Source organism: Tachypleus tridentatus, chromosome 8, assembly GCF_004210375.1.
Source record: "Tachypleus tridentatus isolate NWPU-2018 chromosome 8, ASM421037v1, whole genome shotgun sequence".
NCBI classification, from domain to species: domain Eukaryota; kingdom Metazoa; phylum Arthropoda; class Merostomata; order Xiphosura; family Limulidae; genus Tachypleus; species Tachypleus tridentatus.
The window spans coordinates 66770872-66795780 of NC_134832.1; the positions used below are offsets into that span (position 1 = coordinate 66770872).

General features: G+C 32.2%; 1 protein-coding gene across 9 annotated transcripts in view; it reads left to right on the plus strand.

Annotated features, from left to right (window-relative positions):
• Window positions 1-17833: 17833 nt before the first annotated feature.
• The window catches only part of LOC143222566 (myelin expression factor 2-like), a 90965-nt gene continuing 83889 nt past the window's right edge, over window positions 17834-24909 (plus strand). For all 9 annotated transcript variants that reach the window (XR_013012319.1, XR_013012320.1, XM_076449227.1 and 6 more), the window contains exon 1: window positions 17834-18142. Coding sequence is in view for 7 of the 9 variants with exons in the window: in XM_076449227.1 (XP_076305342.1) it covers window positions 18078-18142 (65 nt within the window). In the remaining 2 variants the exon portion in view is untranslated. The remainder of the gene's footprint in view (window positions 18143-24909) is intronic.

The following is a 24909-nucleotide window of genomic DNA, read 5'->3' on the forward strand; positions in this document are numbered from 1 at the left end:
GACTACTCTTTTAACAACGAATAGTGTGACTGAGCATCACTTACAACGTCTCCACAGCAAAAACGACGAGGATGTTTGGTGTGACGGGAATTCGAACCATCGACCTGTAGATCGTGAGATGAGGATTCTAATTACCAGATAATCGTAGCCTCAAAATACTGCACCCACACTTTCTTAATAATATTGTTCTCCAGTTTCAACCGTATAAAGAAAAAAATCATTGTATTATACAAGCCGTTTTTCGAAGGCACATCTGCGAACTTATAGTGCAAGAAACCGGGTTTCGATACCCTTTGTGTAACTTTGTGTTTGATAACAAACAACATCCAAAGGTGAATAAAATGACCGTGTACAATGTCTATTTGTTCCGAATTTAAAATAACATTATTTTTACAATTTCATTTAAATAGCTGTATATTTAATAATGGGGAGAGTGACTTTCTAATAACTATTTTTATTAATCGTGAGCGCAGATAGCCCTCGAGTAGCTTTGCGCGAAATTAAAGAAAACAGCATTAATCGTGGGTAAAATCATGAAAACTTTGTTTAGAAAACACAGCTTGAAATGAATAAACTTGATAAAAAAGCAAGTAAAACTTACTAAGTTGTCAGAGTATGTGTTTTTTTTCTTATAGCAAAACCACATCGAGCTATCTGTTGTGTCCATCGAGGGCATCGAACACCTGATTTTAGCTTTGTAAATCCGCAGACTTACCACTTGTCCAGTAGGTGACAAGTTGTTAGTTTGTTTGTTTTTAATTTCGCACAAAGCAACTTGAGGGCTATTTGTGCCAGCCGTCCCTAATGTAGCAGTGTAAGACTAGAGAGAAGGCAGCTAGTCATCACCACCCACCACCAACTCTTGGGCTACTATTTTACCCACGAATAGTGGGATTGATCGATACTTATAACGCATGTTTGATGACATTCATCCATTTACTTTAGTTTTTATTCCGAGTTTTTAAACCACTACTACGTTCTAGGGTTAGTAGAAAAACAGTAAAGATACAGATTAGATGAAAAGAAAAACAAGTACTAATCAATGAAGCACGAGCTTCATCGTAAGTATAACACATTCAGTTATTCAACTACAACCTACAGAAGAACCGTTTTTGTGGACAGTATCTGCAGTATCAACTGAATTTGCAGATAACGCCATGGCTGAAAGGGCGAGCATGTTTGGTGCGACCAGGATTCAAACCCGTGGCCCTCAGATTACGAGTCGAACGCCTTAACCACCTAGCCAGGCCCAAATTGTCAGAGAGCTGAGATGTTACATTTTTGAAATTTGAACAAGCTATACGACACCTGTATATATACAGTGCCTTAAAGTTAAGACATAGCTGTTCACTACTTTTGAACTGTTGATTCGGTAAAGGGGAACCAGTTAACTGCACTTGCGGCCTACACGGCTACTCGTAGGCGAATAGCGGGATTAAATGTTACTTTCTTTTAATGCACTGACAGCTGAAAGTATTAAATCGCAGACTCGAGCATTAGATCTTATGATAAGCAGCCTGACTTGCTAAACATTAGGCGTAGTCCAGCCCGATTTCAAGAAATCTCCCTCCAACACATAAAACAGCATTATAATAAGTCTATAAATTTACAAGGCTAAAATCAGGGGTTCGATTCCTCTCGATAGACTCAATAAATAGCCCGATGTGGCTTTGCTATAAGATAACATACACACAAATACGCAGAATTATAATGGGAATTATTTTCCAATATAAAGTGGAATTTAGTGCGAGATCACTTAGACTTATAAGAATTGAAAGTTTAAACTTTGTACTTAATAATATGTTTGAAACAAATTAGTGATAATACTTAATTCTTAAACGAATTTGAGAATGTTCTTTTTGTTTTCATTCCTTTCGACAGACCGAGAGTAGTTTAGAGAATTTCGTTCAAATCTCGCGAAGCGTTTTATATAGGCTGTGTAGTCACAATAAGAATGATAATTATATTTTACACATCTTTCTTTACAGAATATTAAATAAGAATTTGGGTGTTGTTTCTGAAATTAATGCAGTTCTTGAAAACTACAGTGTAAAAATATCTAACAAAAGGCAAATTATTTTACAGAGGTTCTGAGCTTTGATATATTGAATGGTAAGTGTAACTTTCTTATATTTCTATATATGTAAAAACGGCTCGTTTGGGTTGAGAAAATATTTTACGTAGAGGAGCGAACAAAGTTTCGACCTTCTTCGGTCATTGTTTGTCATCTTTGTGAACCTGACGATGGCCGAAAAAAGTCGAAACGTTGTTCGCTCCTCTACGTAAAAAATTTTCCAAACCCAAACGAGCCATTTTTACATATATATTCCTCTACAAGTGGGTTTTCTCGACATAACTGATTTCTTATATTTCTATTTCGACAATTGTACACAACAAACGTTTCATCTAAAAATTAATTGCATGTGATTAAAGTGTATAAAATTCTTATTAGTATACAAACAAGTAAAATTACCCGTAAATTTATTAATTATAACTGTTTAGAAAACAAAGCAAATAAACATTCTTCAATAAAACAAAAACTTGAATATAGTGAATAAAAGTTGAGATAACTTAAGTTTTATTATGTAATACAATAACAAAAATAAGTTGAACATCATAATATGTAGACAGCTACTAGAACTCGAAAGCTCTCAATAAGTGAATTAAAAATTGACAGCGGGGAGAAACGGACTAAAGTAAAACGTGGTTTTGGAAGTAAGTGGTCGTGTTATTAAGAACATTACAGATCTAAATATTAAATCAATTACATTATATTCAAAAGGCCCTGATTACTTTGACTTGGTGTAATGTACATACGTACCCAAAGACTGGATAAGTGAATTATTGGGGAAAAAGACAACAATTGATATGAGCGTGAAGAACAGGACGTCGTTTTTTGAAAACGGAAAAGATACTGTGAAAGATTGAAAGGTAATCATATGTCATGATTGATAAATTGAATATAATTACGCAGGGCAGACAAGCGTCATTTACTTCTTCGTACGAATGGCGAGAACCTAAGTAATATGTAATAATTCCAATAACGTCATCAAATCATTCTATGTAGTAAAGTAATGTTTGTAAGATAGATATTTTTATAAGATGTCCAAGCACGGGTCAAACGAGGTTTAATACCGTATTTTAAAAAGAGCGAAATAAGCCATTTCATAATAAAACATTAAACAATAAAATCGATGACAATAAATATAGGTGACGTCATTAAAAAACAAAAACAGACAAATTGTGTGTATATAGACATGAAATAAAGTGTATTGGAAATAAAACACTCGTATCAGAAGATTAGATAAATTAGAAGCAATGCTGTTTTAATATAAAGATGAATGTTTCACATGAAAATATGTTGTTGTTTTTTTACTTCTTTCTTAAATAAAGCAGTTTTATAGAAAAAGCTAGACCGTGCTCTTAAGAAATGTGCATTAAATTAATTTTTTTAGCCTTCAGAATATGCTCAAAGTGATTAACTGGAAACATACTCACATATTCAAAGAGTTTTGAAAAACATTATGTACATTCCTGTTTAACTGTCAAAATAACACGATATACTTGTATAACTTATATTATTTTTGTATACAGTTACGACAGAAAATGTTCGTACCCCTACGTCGTGATTAGTTTCTTCCTCATAACTTTAAAAACATCATGATTAGGATAATGAAAATAAGTTATATTATAAATATTATACTAACACACATCTACATAAATTTTTATGTAAATTGAAAGACAAATAAACTGTTTATAAACAAATAAGCATACATAGGAGGGGCAAAAGGTATTCGTGCGTCTACTTTAATGGTCAGTTGTGTAGCCCTTCAGGTGAATTACTTGGTGTAATCTCTCCTCATAGTCCTCCATGATCGATTGACAGTATTCGACTGGTATTTTCTTCCATTCTTGTGTACAGAAGGCCTCCAACTCTTGCAAGTTTTTTGGATGACGCTGATGAACCCTGGTTTTCAACTCATTTTCAACCGTTTTCATTTGGGTTGAGACCGGGTGACTGCGATGGCCACTCCAGAACGCTTATATGGTTCCTCTGCAATCAGGATTGCACATATTTCGATGTGTGCTTAGGTCATCGTCGTGCTGGAAGATCCAACGACGCCCAAGCCGTAAGTTCCGAGCATCATTCTTGATATAAGTGTCTAGTATATCAACGTACTCTTCTTTTCGTATGATTCCGTTGACGCGGTGAAGACTGCTTACACCAGAAGAGCTGAAGGAACCCCATAGCGTGATTGAGCCACCTCCGTGTTTAACTGTAGGGACGGTGTTCTTTGAAAGATTTCGTTCCCCCTTCTTACGGAAAATATTGCGATCATCATTGTGGCCGAAAAGCTCGATTTTAGTCTCGTCTGACCAAAGAATACTCTTTTAATAGCTAAAGGGTTTATCTACATGCTTTCTTGCATACCTCAATCGTGCTTCTAAATGAACAGGCTTTAAATATGGAGTTCTACAAGGACAGCGTGCTTTGAACCCAGAAGAGCGTAACATGTTCGTAACTGTAGAGGTGCTTACTTCAACCCCAGTTTCATTTACCAGTTTCTGTATGTCATTACGTGTTAAACGAGGGTTTCTACTAACTTCTCTGAGTACCTTCCTCTTGGTTCTCTCTGGAATTTTGGTGGGACGGCCGGAACGAGGGAAGTTAGCAGTTGATCCTGTAAGCTTAAACTTGGCAATTATGCTTTGAACAGTAGATTTTGGCACATTAAGTTCTGTAGCAATACCGGAAAGAGACACACAAGACTTGTATTTTACAATAATTCGTTTTTTTTTAAATCACTGGACAGATGTTTCCTGTTCGCCATGATGACAAAGCAGATAATGACGGAGATGGCACTAAATTGACAGAAGTAAGTGTTTTGCTGGCTAAATTCCAATAATTATAAACCCAGTGTCTAGTTCTGGAATGGTATAATGTAGTTTATTCGCCAAACTAAACAAATTTTTTACGGGAATATCAGTTGTTTTACACGTTCTGAAATGTACGAACACTTTCTGCTCCTCCTATTTTGGGTTATTTGTTTATAAACAGTTTATTTGTCGTTTAATTTACATAAAAATGTATGTAAATGTGTCTTGGTATAATATTTATAATATATAATACGTCTATTAGCCTAATCGTGATACTTTTTAAGTTATGAGCAAAAAGTTACTCGGAACGCAGAGGTACCAACACTTTCTGTCGTAACTGTATATTCACTATACACCTAAGGAATCGAGTAAATATGTCACTCGCTCTTTCTCTATTATAGGTGCTTCTCTTTGTCATGTCTATATGTATTATTCACTAGAACTGTTATACTTTTATAAACTTGGCCAACAAAATCTGTATATATATTTTTAATAGGAACTTATTTTTCAAGAAAATAAATAGGTACGTTGTCCCTAAGATTACTAACAAATGCACAGAAACGGACTTGTGTGGAAACTTATAAATTTCCTCTTAAAATATTTTATGCCTCTCTCTTTGTTTACTGGAGCGTAAAATACGTTCCTGTGTATTTTTTCTTCTTTGCTTGGCTGGTAAACCATGTAAAGTTCGAAAAGTGCACACTATAGCTTTGACTCAACAGGAATCAATCACTTCGCCCTCATGCTGTTACTCATGCGTACGAGTATTATGAACAATATTTTGATTCTTTGAATGATAATTATATTATGGATCTTATAACTTACTTCTCTTGCTTATAAAGTAATCTTACAATAAACGTTTTTATATGGGAAAGTAGAGACATTCGATTGACGTATTTCAGGTACCTCTCTTCGCTTCCCATAAAAAATAGAAAGAAAAAAGGTACACATATTGAATTGTCACAAGCGTACACTTGGGTTTGTTTCGTCACACTGTCAGTGTGTGTGTGTGTGTGTTTGTGTTTTATGAAGCACAATTTGAAAATATTTATCAAATTTGATAGAAAAAACAGGTTTTATCCAGATTTCTAAACTATTTAATGTATTTACAGTTTTTAAATGACACGTTAGTAACATATTTTAACATATAATTTTGTAAAATCAATGCAGTAAACTTGAATATCGAATCAACTTTAAAAAATAACTCATATAGAAAACTGGTTGATGCCACTTGATTCCATAACTATCCTTTTAATATTCTATTTCTCTGATAAACGTCATTTCTTCTGATTACACAAAGAAAATTAAGTATTCTCAAAAACATACTTTAAAAGATATTTTCTCGTTTTTTATAGGTTTTACTCTAGATTGGCAAACGTTTCTACCTTACCAAGTTAGTAATGAAGTGAAACCAAGAGCTCAACAAAATTCTCCCAGTTGATATTACATATCTAACTAATAACAAAAAACAACAACTCAAATTCTTCTGTAACACACCATCGTGTTAACGGAAGTGGAGAACGTTATATTAAAGCAATTTTGTTTTTGGTTTTAGTAACGCTAGTAAAGTTATCTGAAGCTGATTCAGAACTATCGACCAGAATAATGTCAACCGACGACTCTTTGGCTATTCTTTCACCAACGAATAGTGGAAGTGACCGTCACAAAGAGCGAGCATATTTAGTGAAGGGATTCGATCCCTTGATCCGCAGCTTGTGAATCGAATGCTTCAACTACCAAGCCAGCAGTTTTGTAACCTCGCCACGACATTACGGTTCACGTCTTCACAAGCTGTCGTGCTTCAGCTAACGACCCTGCACCTTAATAATAGCCTAGCACTGTTAAAAACTCTGTTGAAATACTACAATGTCCAAAGCTCATAAATTCTCTCTTCTTACTTTCAAAATTCATCTAGTGTAAAAATACGATAGTTCCCAGCGTCTGTTGCAATAGTCCAATTACACTGAAATTTTTAATCGCATGGAATAGCATGAATACCTGTTTCATTTGTTAGTTGCATGAAATATTTAATGGTTGAACGAATATGTCATGGAACTAACTTATGTACACCTGATTTATTTTGCTTTTCCAGGGGAGATCCTTTTCAATTATATTGCATAATGATACCTATAAAACGTGGATAGCTTTTGTCATAAACCTTTACGCTCACAGATTCTCATCTGTTCCAAAATGCCACACTACTAACCACGTTTGAGGTAAGATTTTTTTGCAAGTTTCTCTCTGAACAATTTTGGTACCCAGGTTGATGCATGTTCGTTTGTTTTGCAACACCACTAACTACAAGAGATCCATTTTGCAAATTTTTAATTCCTGATCTAAACACATCGTTATCTATAAGTACATAAATATTTTGCGTCGGAAAAAGGTATCACATGCATTGCAAAACCAATTAACTTTCAATTGCATCGTTAATGGATTTACTGTCATACATTCATTTTAATATCTGCGTTTATTTCAGTTTGATGCATGTGACGTATATTGATTGATGTGTATTGCGCATGTCCCTCCTGTTCTCTCAATTTGTAGAAGACTTGCGAGAGTAAGACTTAGGTAAGTTTGAAAACCACGGAACTTGGTTATTATCACAAAGTGAGCTGAAATTAAAAATAGGGCTTTTGTAGATTACTTAAACAAACCTGTGACCCTGAAACAGAACACCGGTTAAAACCTGTATTTTTAAGACAACTTGCGTGTTTTGTTGGATAGAAGAAGTAAAACTTCAGGACATTATTCTAAAACTTACAAAATAATAAAATAAAAAGTAGCTGTAGAAGTTTGTTATTTATATATCTGCATTACACTATCTATCTATTTCTTAAAATATTTTTGAATCAACTATTATTGCCATTCCCAACCCTTAGGAAAAGGGAAATACAGTGCATAGAAACAACATTTGTTTAAAAATAATAACGCAATAATAACAGTTTAAGTTAAACGGTGTACTGTTGTAACGCATACTTATTGTTATTCAAGTCATTTTCTTTAGGAGGCGAGCTACATTTTCTGTAACTTTTCAAATATGAATTTCCCAAATGTTATTTATTTTACTTTCCTGAATACGCATTTATAATACGTTGTAACTGGAAATTGCATAATGTTATAATGGGAGAAGGCAATTATTTTGGTATCAAACAGGTCATTGCGGTTTGCTGTAATGCACTTAATAAAAATACAAAAAGACTGTAATAAAATATATCAACTCGAGCAGTTAACAGTCCTGACGTAGGTCCAAACTCTAAATGTTCACAAATAGGAAAAATATTTCAGTAGTTTTTACTGGACGTGTTATCTCCACGTTTTGCAAAATAATTTATCTATTTCTTTTATAAGCTCAAAGCACTACAGATTTTTTATAAGATCAAAGCAGTGTAGTGACTAATATAATACACTACAATTTCATCCGGTTGCTGTATTCACCTGAATACCCTAAAATCAACAGCAAAATTGTTACAATGTACTTTAGGTTTTTAAGACACAGTTCTACATGATAAAATGTGGGAAACTTTGATTTGAAATTACGACAGAAAGTGAATATAATCGATAGTGGCGTACATTATAAAACTTGTAAGAAGTTTAAATAAAGAGAAACAACTTTCTTATTTTAAAAAACAAAATGAACTTACACTTTTGGAAGTTGTTTTACTGAATAGTTGAAAACCCTTAGCCAGAAAGCATAACTTAATGTTAATAAAAAAGATTTATCAGTGTTTCTTGAGGCATTGTAAAGAATCCAAACTGCAAAAGGTGAAACTGATTTGCTCTTTTCCGGATTAGTCCGATTAACAAGAAGTTCGAGAAGATACAGTATTTGCAGAACATTAATAACAGATGAGTTTTAATCTAAAAATAACAGACTGGAGAAATGTGCAATACACAGTGATAAAACCTTTATTAAACGTAAATAGACAAACACAGTGTTTTTACTTGTGTGGGTCTCTTTTTTTTTTTTTTCATGATCAAAAACTATAGAGAAAGGTATACTCCAATAATCAAGAGCAATACCTTGTTATTTAGAAAGATACGTTGGTTCGTTTTTCCTGGCATGGCTTGGTGGTCAGAAGCATGCGAAGTTTAAATCCAGTCACCGAACATGCCCACCATTTCAGCCGTAGGAACGTTATGTAATGTGGCTGTTAATTCCACTATTCGATAATGAAAGTTAGTTTGAAGGTTAGTGGTGGATGGTGTTGACTTGCTGCTTCCCCTCTAGTTTATTACTTTAAAATTCGGGACTAGTTTCTCTCGAGTGTTCTTGGACAAATTTAACAACAAAATGAAACTAATATTGTACTCTTCAGCTTGTTTATTTCTTATCACGACTTCAAATGCAAACTAGTACTAAACTGATTTTTAATGCGAATTTACATTTTAGTATGTTATAATTTCTCTAGAATTTTAAATGAATTAATTTCGTAATGAAAATCGGCCAATCGAAAAACGTTGCGTCTTTTTTCGTGTTTTAATTCCTTCTGGTGCACCATAGTCACATTATAAACTTCAGTTTATTCAGAATCTATTTTTACTTAAATATTCAAATTGAAACATTATAGTTAAAAATTAAAATAAACTGTGCTTGTTCAATGCAGTGGTTTGTTGTTAAGTGTACAGCTAGATAAGGCGCGGCATGGCCAGGTTGTTAAGGCACTCGACTCGTAATCCAAGGGTCGCAGGTTCGAATCCCCGTCACACCAAACGTGCTTGCCCTTTCAGCCGTTGGGGTGTTATAATGTTACGGTCAATCCCACTATTCGTTGGTAAAAGGGTAGCCCAAGAGTTGATGGTGGGTGGTGATGACTAGCTGCCTTCCCTCTAGTATTACACTGCTAAATTAGAAACGGCTAGCGCAGATAGCACTCGTGTAGCTTTGCTCGAAATTCAAACCAAACCAAACCCATAGACTTTGTTAATACGATGTCTTTAAATATTTCTTGTGTTTATTAATTCACGTTAACTTTACACCTCTACTCCAAATATTATATCTGAAAGTTGAAGATAAACAAACGGCTTAAATGTGCTGCTTATCATCCTAATTGATTTTTCACGTACTGTGTGTACATTACTAACTATAGCATTAAAATGTTTGACAAAGCACGAAACAATAAGAAAGATGGACAAGCACTTGGACCTGTCTGACACCAAGCTAAGATTTTCAAGTGTTCTAAGAACTTATTCCCTGCTTGTCGTCTACACTGTTCCCTAGAGCTCTTTCAAAGAGCGTCATCAAATACGACTTATCCTAAAAGAAAATCCTTGTGAAAATCCTGAGTGAATTTTCCTTGAAAAACCGCAACTGATGTACGATGGAAGGTATAGCTAAATACTATTTTAAAAAGAAATTCATGTTATATTCATGTGTATTAAAATACAGTTAATTAAAAATAATAATTTACTCTACTTGTGCTTAAAATACTTTTGTTCAACAATTGAAAATTAGAGGAAATAAACACAGTCTAAAGTAAAGATACATTATTGACATGATAAAAGCGTGTTTGACTATATTTATCTTAAGTAGTACCTAACAGATTGCAAAACATAGGAGTGATAAATTTTAGGTCTATGTTTCATCACGTAAAAACATATATTTAGGTTTGTTACGTATTATAATTTATGTAGGACGAGTATTCGATTTATTACCTTATGTACATTACATATTACTATCTCATATAACCGAAAATTTGAATTTCAACTTAGTAGTTAATTAAATGTTGATATGTATTAAATTTATGTTATTTATCAACAAGACTGATACAATAATTTCCCTTTTTAACACAAATATATTTTAATATACAAATATAAGAATAATATAATTTATAATAACAGTTATAACTAATAGTTATTACAAATAAAGATTGACATACAAGAGTTTTGCAAACTATACTGAATCTTATATCCGGTATAGAACTGATTATTTTATCGACGATCTGTGTTCGCCACGAGCAAATTTATTCTGAATTGATATTGTTGCATTTCGCGTAAGCTAGCTTGCTCGGTTGGCCTCACACCGTTTATAGCTCACTCCTTACCGAGGTAAATATTTAATGTTTTCGTAGAAATTATAACGTCCGAAGTAATTCACTGAAGTTGAACGGTTTGTAATGTTCGAAATATATAACATTATTAATCAAGTTCTGTAGTTTAGTTTTGCTGTTAAATATAAATATTAATCACAGTTATAGCTTCCTAGGCCGATAGTGTACTGACTGCAGTTGTCCAGTAATAATATCTACTATTAGCACGTTAATTTTATTTACCTTGACCTATTTGTTGCTATTACAGTACTGGGTTATTCACTTACTGTGGCCCCCTAGTAGCACAGCAGTATGACTGCGGACTCAGACCGATAAAAACCAAGTTTCGATATCCGTGGTGGGCAAAATGTTTAACAAAACTACGCTAAAATTAGGGGTTCCATTTCCCTCGGTGGGCTCAGCAGATAGCCCTATGTGGCTTTGCTATAAAAAAACACACACACACACAATAAAACTAAATCTTCTTTTTCGTGGTGTCATCTATTAGAAACAAACATACTTTGTTCATACAAAAAAAGAATGAGTAGATATATCTGAATAGTTTTTATAAAATGCCCCCCAGTGGCTCAGCGATATGTCTTTCAATTCCAGTCCATAAATATAAAGAAGTAAAAACGAATAATATTTTTACTTGCCTGGCAAACAAACATAAATCTTCGTTTGAAAGTTCGCTCAAACAAATAATGTAATGTTCAGCCTCTGTAAAGATTCCTTGAGTGAATGACGCTCATATTTAAGACTGGATTAATTGAATTTTCAATAAACTTTCCATCTTTCATTGTAGGCGTTGATAAAAATATCGTAGAATACCATGCATTATTAAATAAAATATTTTTCTGTAATTATTGACTGAATAATGAAAGTCAGTGAAATGCATATTTTTCTACAGTAGTATATATGAGTGTGAGTTAGAATATTCTGCAAATTTTTGTACAGGAATACCAATAATTTCGGACATTATTACATGGAACATATTCGTATTTAAATTCCTAATATAACTGAATGTTTATTTATTGTTATTAAGCACAAAGATACACAATGGGTTATCTGTACTCTGCCCACCGCGACGATTGAAATCCAGTTTTTAGTGTTAAAAGCCCGCAGACATACTACTGAGCCACTGGTAGTAATTGGTTAAAATTAATTGGTTAACTAAAAAGTTATTGATTGTACAAAAATATGTGTATATGTCTTATATTTATTTATAATGGTGCAAAATACATTTAGAGACAAACTATCTATATTCTACTGTTTATGCACGTGGACTGAAGACGTCTTCCAAATATAGTACATACAAAATTACTTTATTTTGTTGAGCATTTTTGCTCCATTTTTCAAGCAGTGTCTCCCATTATATACTGAGGCATCTTAACCTCAAAACACTGTATCTACGTACTAGTTAATTGTGTACAAGAAAAGAACAAAAGATAAAGATAAGGTTTATAACATAATTTATGTAACATATGTTGAATGGATTTACTATTATATATTTATTTTAATATCGATCTTTGATTCATGTATATATATGTAGTAAATCATGTAACTTATACTGTTAAACGTGTATTGCGAAAATTCAGCCTATCCACTAAATTTGTGGAAGATTCTCGAGTATAAGAATCAACAATATACATATATAAACATACGCATATGTATGTAAATACCAGCATTGTTGCTTTCGCTAAAATTTCTAGAAACTCTCCTCTCAAGCTGATATGTAAATCAACGCGACAAGCCGAGAAACAGTACATATATCGTTGGTTTGCTGCAGTTGACATACCATAAGCCTCGGAACTGTAATTAACGCTCATAAATCGGAAAACTACAGATATTTGACAGGGAGCATTTATACATTTCGAACATTACAAACTTTAATTTTAACGGATTACCATCGAAAATATTAGATAACTTTCAGCGGTAAAAACTCACGTGTAATCAGTGAAGAGCTACCTAGCTTCCCGTTAAGTGAACAGTAGTGATGTCAACTCAAAATTAATTCGCTCATCTTGACTGTCGATACAATATTCAGTTCCATATCAGATAGAAACCTCAATATTGTTTGTAAGTTTGTACAACTTTTGCATAAATCATTATTTGTAAAAAACATATATAATGACCGTTATTATAAATTTTGTCATCATTTTTAATAAAGAAAGAAGAAAACCATGTGTAATAGTCTTGTTGGCAAATATTATAAATTTGATACATCTGAACATTTAATTAACTTCTAAGTTTAAATTACAATTTAACTTCGTTTCAGGCTATTTGAAATCATAATACATAATATAACCAATTGGAGGCTCGTCCGAGATAAATTATAGCACGTAACATGCTTCACATCACCAAAATGTAACAAACAGTTGACTTGTGTGTAGGTGTTAACAGAGACACAGTTACGTTGCTTTTAGTAACGAAAGAAAAAATCACAAGCGAGATATCTTTTTTACCTTTTTTTTATTGCCCTGCATGGCCAGGTGGTTAAGGCGCTCGACTTGTAATTTGAGAGTAGCGGGCACTCTCAGCCGTAGGGTCGTTATAATGTGACGGTCAATCCTATTATTTTTTGGTAAAAGAGTAGCCCAAAAGTTGGCAGTGGGTGGTGATAACTAGCTGCCTTTCCTCTAGCCTTACACTACTAAATTAGGGACGGCTATCTTAAATAGCCCTCGTGTAGCTTTGCGCGAAATACGAAAACAAACAAACCTTTCTGTCCTTGAAACGTATTATACCGCTATTACTTATCTTAAGATTCACGAAATGTTTTCTGTGCTTGTGTTATACGACTGCGCGCAACTTAAGGAGGGTGAATAAATGCTTCAGTATTACTTGATATGAGGGTACCTTTCACACACCTGTGCATTTCGAAAAAGTTCAGAGTATGTATCAATTTTACTGCTAGTTGCTGCTCAACGAATGAGCTGAAGTTACAGATTCATAATAACATCTGCGTAAGTTTTTCCACTCCAACAGATTCGAAATGAAGAATTTGTACAACAGCCTAAAGTCAGATTTTTAGCAAATCTTATCCGACTGTGAGTTGTCACATTATCTCTCTGAACGTATTTTATAAATCACGCATACCAACCAACAACCTCGTCCAGGAAGCAAAAAAGAAATACAATATGGCTACTACCGATAACATGTAAGCTAAACATATCTTTGAAGGTGAAAAATATTCTGCTAATAAAATTCCTTTGAAATGATGTCTACAAAAACATTTCTTATACTTATCTATTATTAGTGGCACAGGCAGTTATTTATTTTAACATAGAATATTGAAACTTCATTTATGAGGTTAATCATATCTCAATAAACAAGTAACTAGTGCCAATAAGACTGTTTACTTGAAGAAGGCGGCATCGTGAATAGATCGCTGGAAAATAATTTCCATTTAAATAGATTATGTCGTCAAAATTCCAACGTCCTCAGATTGTTTTTGGACCACTAAGTTCACAACTCTCCTATAACAAGTATTTGTAATGTCAGCTGACCTCAACGGCTATAAGTGACGTCTTATGTTCGCTGTTCTTGTAACCAACGCCTTCACTGTAGAATTTCGTTAATAATACTTCAGTATTTTCAAAATTAGTCATCACAATAAAACACAATTCCTGAATTATTTTTTACATATATTGTTGTCTAATCGTATAATTTTTCAAATGTTAATTAAATTCGTCATTCCTGTACGATTAATTTGCAAAGTAAAGTTATGCTCACGGGCCCGACTTGGCGAGGTGGGCTAAGGCGTTCGACTCGTAATTCGAGGGTCGCGGATTCGAATCTACATCGCACCAAACATGCTCGCCCTCTCAGACGTGGGGACGTTATAATACACGGTCAATCCCACTATTCGTTGGTAAAAGAATAGCCCAATAGTGGGTGGTGATGACTAGCTGCCTTCCCTCTAGTCTTACACTGCTAAATTAGGGACGGCTAGCGCAGATAGCCCTTATGTAGCTTTGCGTGAAATTCAAAAAACAAACAAACTTATGCTCATATAAATAAAGGTGATTTGAATTTTTGACAGTGTCTTATAGGTTTTATATAACTGCCCAAATTTTCATTCCAGTGAACTTAAATAGTTACGTACTAAAATACGTAAAAATACATTTTTTCTTCGTCTTGCTTTAAATGAAGAATCGTTAGTACTTTAACCTTTTCTTTTTACTCTTTAGTTATGTTAACACAGTTTTAACTGAAATTTATTTACCATTGGTAATGTCTATGATTAAAGTATCTTCAAGTGTTTGTTAGACTCAGACAGTTGTTGAAATTTGACGAATTAAAATTGCCATGTTTCATCCAGTTAGAGTGGAATGCATTTTAAGTTGATATATTTACATGTTGTTTTTTTAAATAAATTTCCATACATTTTCTCCAAATAAACTGATGATATCCGTGTTGACTAGATATCGCAAGATCATAAACTTTACTCTTGGAAAGCTAAACACTGTAGTTTGTTCTTAAGTGTGCGCATTTATGAACGGACTTTCTAAGCAAAAATCTATACAAATTTACTTGGGATGGTTTGAATGGTGCTTATTGAAACAATGAGTTGCCTGGTTCTCTTACAGAAATAACAAAGTTACTTTTAATCAGGGAACTGAGTTATTCTTGTCATGAATTCGATTATATTTGTGAATGGACTCGCCACTGACCTTTACTGCCCATTGGCCAGTTGATCTAATAAATACTAGTTACTGTTTTCTTGTGTCAGGAACTTAAGAGTTTCTTGACATATTTAAGACAAAGTTGAGCTTTGTAAGAGTAGGAATTACGTATATTTTACAGAAATTGCTTATTAACATTTTAATTGTTTTTGCTAATTCTATACTTTTCTATACACAAACATAAAATTACTTGCCCTATTGTGAACTGTATAGCTATTTATTATATAGTGGTGCATTGTTGTTTGTACTTGAAACTGTGTAATTATCATTAAATATTTCTTCTGTTTACAAATTTGTGTCTAGTCTCTTTATGTGACTTAACTGTTGCAATCCGTCAGAAAATCTACATCTCAGCCCGAAATATGAAAATCTTCGGTTATTAGTGTCCATAATCTTTTCGCTTTGTTGGTTAGCGGCAAGATACCAGACATTCATTACATCATAAAATACTCTTGAATAAAATGTTTTAATGATTATAGTGCAAAATCATGACACAAAATAAAAACGCAGGATACTTCTTCCAGAAATAAAAATATTTACAACAGAAGAATAAAAGCCTTAAAAATTGTAAATAAACATTGAAAATAAAAAAGAGAGAAAAAAGAAACACACTTACATTATATTACATGATTGATAAAGGTTTGAAATCCTATTAAACTAACCCACCTTACCAGACACTACATCACTATAAAAATCCTCAATCATGCAAGCTGAGGTCAGTCATCAAGGGAAAAACATAGTAAATTGTCCTTGGTACACCTGAGTTATTGAGTGTATTTTAGAACGGTTGGTATGGGTATTAACGCCTTTATTGATAAGCAGAGAACAACGTTTCGACCTTCCTCGGTCATCTTCAGGTTCTCTGTTTATCAATAAAAGTGTTAATACCCATACCAGCCGTTTTCTGAGATACATTTTTATTTCAATTGGGTTTCTCGTCATCATGAGTTATTGAGTGCAACGAGACAGAAGTCATGACCTTTAACAGTATTAACAAAATACTGAAGTTAAGAAGATTTTCTCTTAGACTCGAAATTATCTCAGACATCCATCTTTGTTCAATGACCAATTCTTTTTCTGTATTTTTATGTGTGCAAAATGGCATTTCCTTGATTGCTTTACAAGGAGAATAAAAGTTACGTTAAGAAGAAAAAAGGAGAGTCTTGGTAAGTTTATGATGAAACATAATTAGAATGAGTCAGACTGGTTTTCAAATCACTGAGTTAATTTGCTTCGCTGGACGAGTGCAATTCCTCACCTAGCTTGGTTCGTCACAAACGTATTTAAACTGAGGTTACAACAATCAATTTTGGTTCTAGTTTAATGTAACTGGTGATGATATACTTTATCCACCAAATTCTTAATGCAGAATGAAGCCAACACGGCATCTACAGGATATCCAACGTCGCATTTGGATCAATATTTTTACCTTGGTCAATTTTAATGGAGACAGAGAACCTTCGCACTTTTTTCGTTGCTAGTGTCCTGTATTCCGCCTTTTTGTCATCAAGAGCTCCTTATAATTCTTTAGATACCTTTATATAGTTATCATTCACACAGGGTTTGTTTCTCGTAATCAATTCTGAGGAGCCACTGTAGTGTAATTTTACGTGATACTTTTTTGTTTTTGCTCTACCAAGGGTAACCGTAAACTTATCCTCACTATAAGCAGTCCTGAGCTGGGACAGCGATAAGTTTTCGGGTTTACGACGCCATAATCAGGGATTTGGTTCCCCTCGGTAGACATAGCAGATAGCCCGATGTAGCTTTGCTTTAAGGAAAAAAAAACACACACACACACTATGAACATTCTGTGTATATGGTGTCCCTTATGTACTATATTTAAAGTTTACTCGTTAATTTCTAAATAGTACTTTTGATTATGTCACTTATTAACTCATTAAAACACTGTGAATCCATTGGTGATGACTGAAAGCTCAGCCCAACTATAAACCTATAAACATTCGGTTCACATTAATTCTCTCATCTGTTTTATGTTTATTTGTTAATTTGCTAAATCGTATTTTCGGACAAGTACTTTATATTCTAGTTACAAAAAACTAAGCAAAACGAAAACTAGTATTCCTTATTATAAAACACTTTGATGAAATAAAGTTCTTCATTGTTATTATTCACATATTTATATTTTTATAAATTTAATTCATTTATTCAAAAAGTGAAAATTGTAACTACTGACAAAATATACCCATTTAATAACTCTACTCGATATTTTAGAGTTTAATGTAATTCTTCATTTTTAGCTTCTTTTATTCGTGAACTTGTGTCTTCAAATTCGTCATATTTATGATGTATGTGAAAATAATAATATTAAAAACACGTAAATAGAGAGATAGATATTCGTGATTTGATTTGATTCTACACCTAGTGATCAGTACTTGGAGTTTCAGCTTAAAATATTTTTTAACGCGCGGTGTTGTCTTTGTTTGATAAACGTACAAGATTTTATGCTTTGTAATTAACAATGGACGAAGAAGGTGGTTATGGTGGAAATGGCACCTCTAGCCCAGATAATACATATGACCAGAGGTAAGTAATAACTTATAATACTTGTACTGTTATAGCAAATTGTTACCTAATCTTTTTGTTATTGTTATTTTAATAATTGGATTGATCAGATGTTAGGCCTAAGAAATTTTCATGCAGTTACTACTGCGTTAGAAATACTAATACTATTACTAATAGTACGGCACGTTGGGAAGTAAAATTAGGGTATGGTAAAACGTTTTACTGAAATAATTAAGCTTAAATCTGAAGTAGAAAGCTGATATTAATACTTTAATAATACTCACTTAGTGTAGTATTTAATATTATTGTTTGAGTTTCACTTAAATAATTTAATAATTATGTAATTAGTAATTTCGTGATCTTAAATTGCTGAAAAGAAGCGTTAAGATTTATTTTTTTTTATAAAAATTAGGCAAAATAAGAGTAAGAGACTTGGACAGTAGCTGCTTGAAATCAATAAACTGAAATATCTGACACGTTTAGAAAGATGAAACAGTGTCATACTCAAGAATCAAGTTCAGTAATTATACATCTTGCTTATGTGTATTTCACAGGCTGAGTTTATTAATTCGTGAATGGGACAGTTTAGATTATTTTCTTGCATGAAATGCACGAGCTATTGAAAATTATGTATTCATGATATTTTTTTAGCTCATAATTTTGTGTAATTATGTAAAACATTCCCACTTTGTGGAAAGACATGTCAAACACACAATTAAATGATTATTAAAGAATTTTCTGACAACACTATGTGTGAAGGCTTTGGATATTCATGGACAAATCTGTAGTAGAATCTTTTATTGATTTTTTTTTTTATGTGTGCATACAGTAAACTTGTAATGTTTACTAAAAGATTGCTGAATTTAACAAAGATTTATATGGTAAATTTAGAATTGTAGCAAACATTGCTGCATCTAGCTATACAGATATGGTGTTAGTCCATTGGAAAATGCTGTACAAGTTAATGAGTCTGCTTATTTACTACTGTAAAATGCCACTTATTTTTCAGCTCTACAAAGCAAATACTTTTTAGTATTTTTTTCATGTATAATGCAGCATTTCCAGTAAGAGGTGGACACATTAGAAATTATTATGGAAGATAAAATTCAAAGACATGACAGTGAGAAAGTAGTAATAGAGACATTTTCTAATTTACACATTAATTAGAAACTATTTTAGAACCAGTACATGTTGATGCATATTTAATAGATTTAACTTTTTAGCAAAACTCTGTAACAAAGACAATATTTAGATTCATTTTTGGACTCGTATTATAATTCAAGATTTGTTTGATTCATTTGTGTTAGACACAATAATTTATAACTGACTGCTTATTTGTAAATCTCATTTTATAATGTTAGAACAGTTTCTAACCAGTAAATTTTAGCTTTCAATTTGCATAGGTGATCATCAACTGATAACATTATTTTGTATATATCATGTCTATCAGATTAACCACATAAATTATGGCAAAGGTTTCACACTTTTTCCTGTAAGTATCACTGTAATTTATATGGTTAATCTGATGTAAACATACTGAAAAGAGTATGTTAAACAAATGTAACAAATTGTATGCATAAAAATAAATGTTTTGCATTCACTGTTTAAGTAAAAGTGATTTTAACTTAACTATTATGTATATATTTTATTTTTCTGAACTAACCTCTCTAAGAGGTGGGACAAAATGCATATTATTCCTTTTTACATCTATGTACAAATTTGAACTATTACCAATTCATGCCATAAAAATGTAGTTAGTAAAACAAATTGTAATGTCATATAAGTTTTAATTTCTTGTTTCTAAAGGAACTGCAAAAAAAAAATAAAAAAATCATCTAATACTCCCTTGTGCATGCACTATAAATTGTTTAATTTCTGTAATACTTTTACTGTACAATGTGAGCAGTGCTTAACCAATTAATCCTTCTAATACAGATGAGTGGATTCCACCCAGCCTATACTCCCAAAAGTAAATATAAGCAGTTAAACTGTATCTTTTTAAAATGTACACATACCTTCATGAAACTTTAGATTATCAGTAAACATTACACAAAGTATCAGATTTATAAATCAAATTTAACATTTTTTAAAAATTAATTACTATTGGTTTTTTATTTTGAGGTATTGACTTTATTTTAAAATTAAAACACTTTTATGCATATGAAAATTGTGAAATTTCACAGGCAAAATCTCTATAACCTTCCAATGTCTTCAAGATAATTATCAAAAGCTTATTTTTTTGGGGGAAAACAGTTGTTTGTGTTTACTATTATATCTGTATAGGCTTGGTTGATTCATCAAAAAGAAATAGGAAATATGTACAAATTACACTTTTTTTATTCTAGTATTACACACTATATATAGTGTTATACAAAACCACAAATGTTTTATCTAAATAGCTTAAATCTCATAACTTTTTACATACATAAAAAATTTGTTTTCATTTTATTGACCTTTCAGTAGTGTCTAACATGACAGAAGTTGAATACTTGTTACCTTATCCAGTAATAGAAGTGACATGTCTTGGCTGTGTGCTAATGAACCAGTACTTTGTAAAACAGTTACAGTTTATAATACATCACACACGTGCGCACACACACACACACACACAAACACAATTACAAACAAATACTTAAATTTCACTTGTACTTCTTAAAATATAGAACAGTAAATAAAGAATGATAAAAAAAAGTTCTTTTAGTTGTAAACTCTATACTCATTTGCCATTTGCTATAATTTGAAATTTCACACATAAGGAATTTAAAACAGAATATTCTTTTTACGTTTTATATATCCATTCTTGAAATAATAAAAATCATAAATCACTATATAAATATTGCAGAATTCCACTACAATTTATAAGGCTTAATAAACAGTATGATTTCAATAATGTCTTACTGCTTGGAATCTAGTATGAGAACAAAGTCTCCTGTATTAATACTTCACAGAGGTTCAGAGAACCACATGAGAGATATTCTTAGCTTTTGATTGGTTGATTCATAGAGTGGATGTATGTGAGCATTTCCAACAATTGGAAAAGGTGGGAGAGGCCACTGTGTTTGATTCGCTAAATGTAACAATCTCAACAAATATGAATGATAGGAAGTTCTTAATTTATATTCTAGCTTGTCAATATTGGTAATTTGAGTTTCTATTTCATAAAAAACTATAGACTTTGTGTTTGGACATTATGAACATCTAATCTGAACCTACAATGCATTCAATATACCACAAGACACACAAAAATCTGTTATTTGTTTTTAATATTTACTCTTAAATTATGAAATTAACTACTATTTGACACCAGACTTGGGGTTAAAAGTTACAATTTCACATATTAACAAGCTAGAATGTAATAATACCTTTCACCTTATTATTTGCCTGAAATAATATATGAAATAAACCTTATAGAGAAGTCCCTCCTGTTCTTTTTTCCTATAAAACCAGTTATTTACTCTCACCTTGCTTAAAATTGCATGTTAATAATTAATAGTAAAAGCATATTCTGAACCATGCAAGTCTGGTTTTTCTGTTGATTTATTGATGAGAAAAGCAAAAACATACTATATGTTTAGTAAAAACATTGCACAAAACAGAAATATTTTTGTAACATTAGAAAGCCAGGTAGTTATATCAGTATGTGATGTCCCATTCAAATGAGTGATCATTCTTTTGTGTGAAAAATCCATATTTAAAATTTACATAAATTAATTCACCTCAATTTTGAAAGGATCAACAAGGTTTAGCATAGTTTAACATCTTTTCAAATGCAGATAGATTTTATAACATCATAACCATTTGAAAGTGTGGTTCTTATTTATATTTTTACTATTATGTTTCAACTAAATCAATTAAAATTAAAGCAGTTATGAATAAATATTAACTACATATGCATACATAATATTGAAATGTGATTGTAGTTGACAAATTACTGGCACACCAACATACAGATTTTATTACATTATTATAAAAGGTCATTCCTTGTCAGATCATCCAAATTTTGGAAAATTTTCCAGGTGACCCCCTCAGAATGCCTTGAAAAAATTCACATGTGCTCATCTACCCATACAATGAAAAATTGCCAAAGATTAGATCAATATCTTTAATAGTTTCTGATTTACAGTCCTGTAAAATTTAATTAATTTTTTTTTGGCAAATTCATATTTGCCAACTTTGGCTGCTTAAAGCTGCAAGAGTAATGGTGGTAGAAGGCTAAAATTTGCTACACTGACTGAAATAATCTCACAGAATTCAAAAATTGTCTCAAACCAAGTTTATCTCTTAGGATTTGCATAGTGAGGCCATAAAAATCACCTGAAAACCCAAAATTGTAAAAAACATTGGTTTATGTAATAAGCCATAGTTCTAAGATTGAATATGATACAAAGCAAATTTTTTTTTCAAATTTCCTATAACATATCAGTTGCTAAATCAGCAATTGTTGTAATTAAAAGTCTATTAGATCTTGTGTAAAAACATTTAGTTGCATGCAACTTTTTTATGATTTCAGGCCACAGTTTGACCACGTCACCAGTTATTCAACCTTTTCAGATTTTTACCATATATTCTTACATCTCTGAATATGATCTACAAAAAAAATCAGGATGGTGTTCAACCTACTTTTTGAGTTATAATTTTTTAAAGTATCCTCTGACCATATGTCGTTTACTTGAAAAAAAAACTTCAATTCAGGTGTGTTACTGTGTGAAAATATATCCATACAATTTTGAAATAATTTATGAATCTCATTGAAATATTCTAATCAGCCTTTACCATATATTCTTACATTTCTGAACATGATCTTAAAAAAAATCAAGATTGTAAAAAATAATAAATTATCAAATTTTAACTGTCTCTGATATGTACCATTGGGCAAAGGACCACATTCAGAGCATTCAGTTCTTTCTTCTCAATCAGGAATCAGTCCTGCAGAATTGTGTAAAGTTTGATCTACTTGAGCACTTTGAAAAATGCAAAACTGTGGCAGGTATTAGGTCACATCATAGCTTTATTCCCCACTCTACCAACAAACTGTATATGAGAAGGCTATCAGATGATGATGTGTACACAGTTGTAACTGTTGGTAGTAGCAGTGAAAATGATGCTGCAGCAGCTCAAATAGGGTCTAATGATAGCAATGGCAATTATCTGTCAGGGCATGTGGCATGCATATATGATCATGAATGGTATGTGGGAAACATTAAAAGATATATCAGATGAACATTCTGATGTGTTGGTGTAATTTATGAAGAAATCAAGAAATTAACTGTTCTTATGGCCTGCAAGGTCACGTAAAGATGAAAGCTGGATTCCTTTTCAACATATTCTTTGTCTGATAAGTGCACCTACTATGCAAGGCAGTAGTGCTTGCTACTATGTTCTAAGTCAGTGATCTCAACATAATCAAACTCGATTTCAGAAATTTATTCAAGCTGTCTGAACAAAGAAATGTTTATTTGATGTTGTTAAGGCTAAGTTATCGCCAAAGCAGAGTTTGAAACATTTCATTGTCACCATTATTTCAGTTTGGTGTGACTATAATCTTTCTCAGTTATCCCCTGTTGTAGCACTGTGCTTTTTGTGTCTGAGTTACCTTTGTTTTTACTATATTATGAATCTTAAATTCAGCCATATCTGCATAACTGTAATACATACACTATATATATATATATTTGCATTGCCATGTGATCTAACTAGTTATGTCAATAAACTTGTTCAGAAATGAATTATTTCTTGTTTCTTACAACTTCATTATTTAACATTGTGAAAGGCTGGTTAAAATATTTCAGTGGGATTCATAAAATTCTGACAGGTATTTTTCAAAATTGTATGGATGTATTTGCACACAATAGCACACCTGAACTGAATTTTTTAAAAATAAAAACATATAGTCAGAGGATATTTTAAAAGATTGTAACTCAAAAAGTAAAGTGAACACCATCCTGATTTTTTTTGTAGATCATATTCAGAGATGTAAGAATATATGGTAAAAATCTGAAAAGGCTGAATAACTGGTGACATTGTCAAACTGTGGCCTGAAATAGAGCTATTTTTAGCTAAATCATAAAAAGTTGCATGCAACTAAATTTGTTTACAGGGGATCTAACAGACTTTTAATTACAACAATTGCTGATTTATCAACTGATATGTTATAGGAAATTAGAAAACAAAATTCAGCTTTGTATCATATTAAGTCTTAGAGGTATGGCTTATTACATAAACCAATGTTATTTTTACGATTTTGGGTTTTCAGGTGATTTTTACAGCCTCACTATGCAAATCCTAAGAGAGATAAACTTGGTTTGAAACCTTTTTTGAATTTTGTGAGATTAATTCAGTCAGTGTAGCAAATTTCAGCCTTCCACCACCATTACTCTTGCAGCTTTAATCAGCCAAAGTTGCCCGAAAATGAATTAGCCAAAAAAAAAATCAGAAACTATTAGAAATATTGATCTAATCTTTGGCAGTTTTTCATTATATGGGTAGATGAGCACACGTGAATTTTTTGAGGCATTCTGTGGGGGTCACCTGCAGCCCCCTGGATGATTTGACATGGAATGACCTCAAAGTTGTATGTGTGTTAATTTGTTAGTATTACAGTGCAAAGTGTGCATTTCATTATTTTTTTTTTTCTTTCACTGCATCTTTCATATACATTTTTAGGAGCATATGTGTAAATTTGAAAGTTATTGAACTTGACTGTCATGAGATGGCTGAGCGAATTTTATTCCAAAGAGGCTTGCTAATCTGTTTTATTTAGAAAAGCATCTTTTAACATCAGTATAATT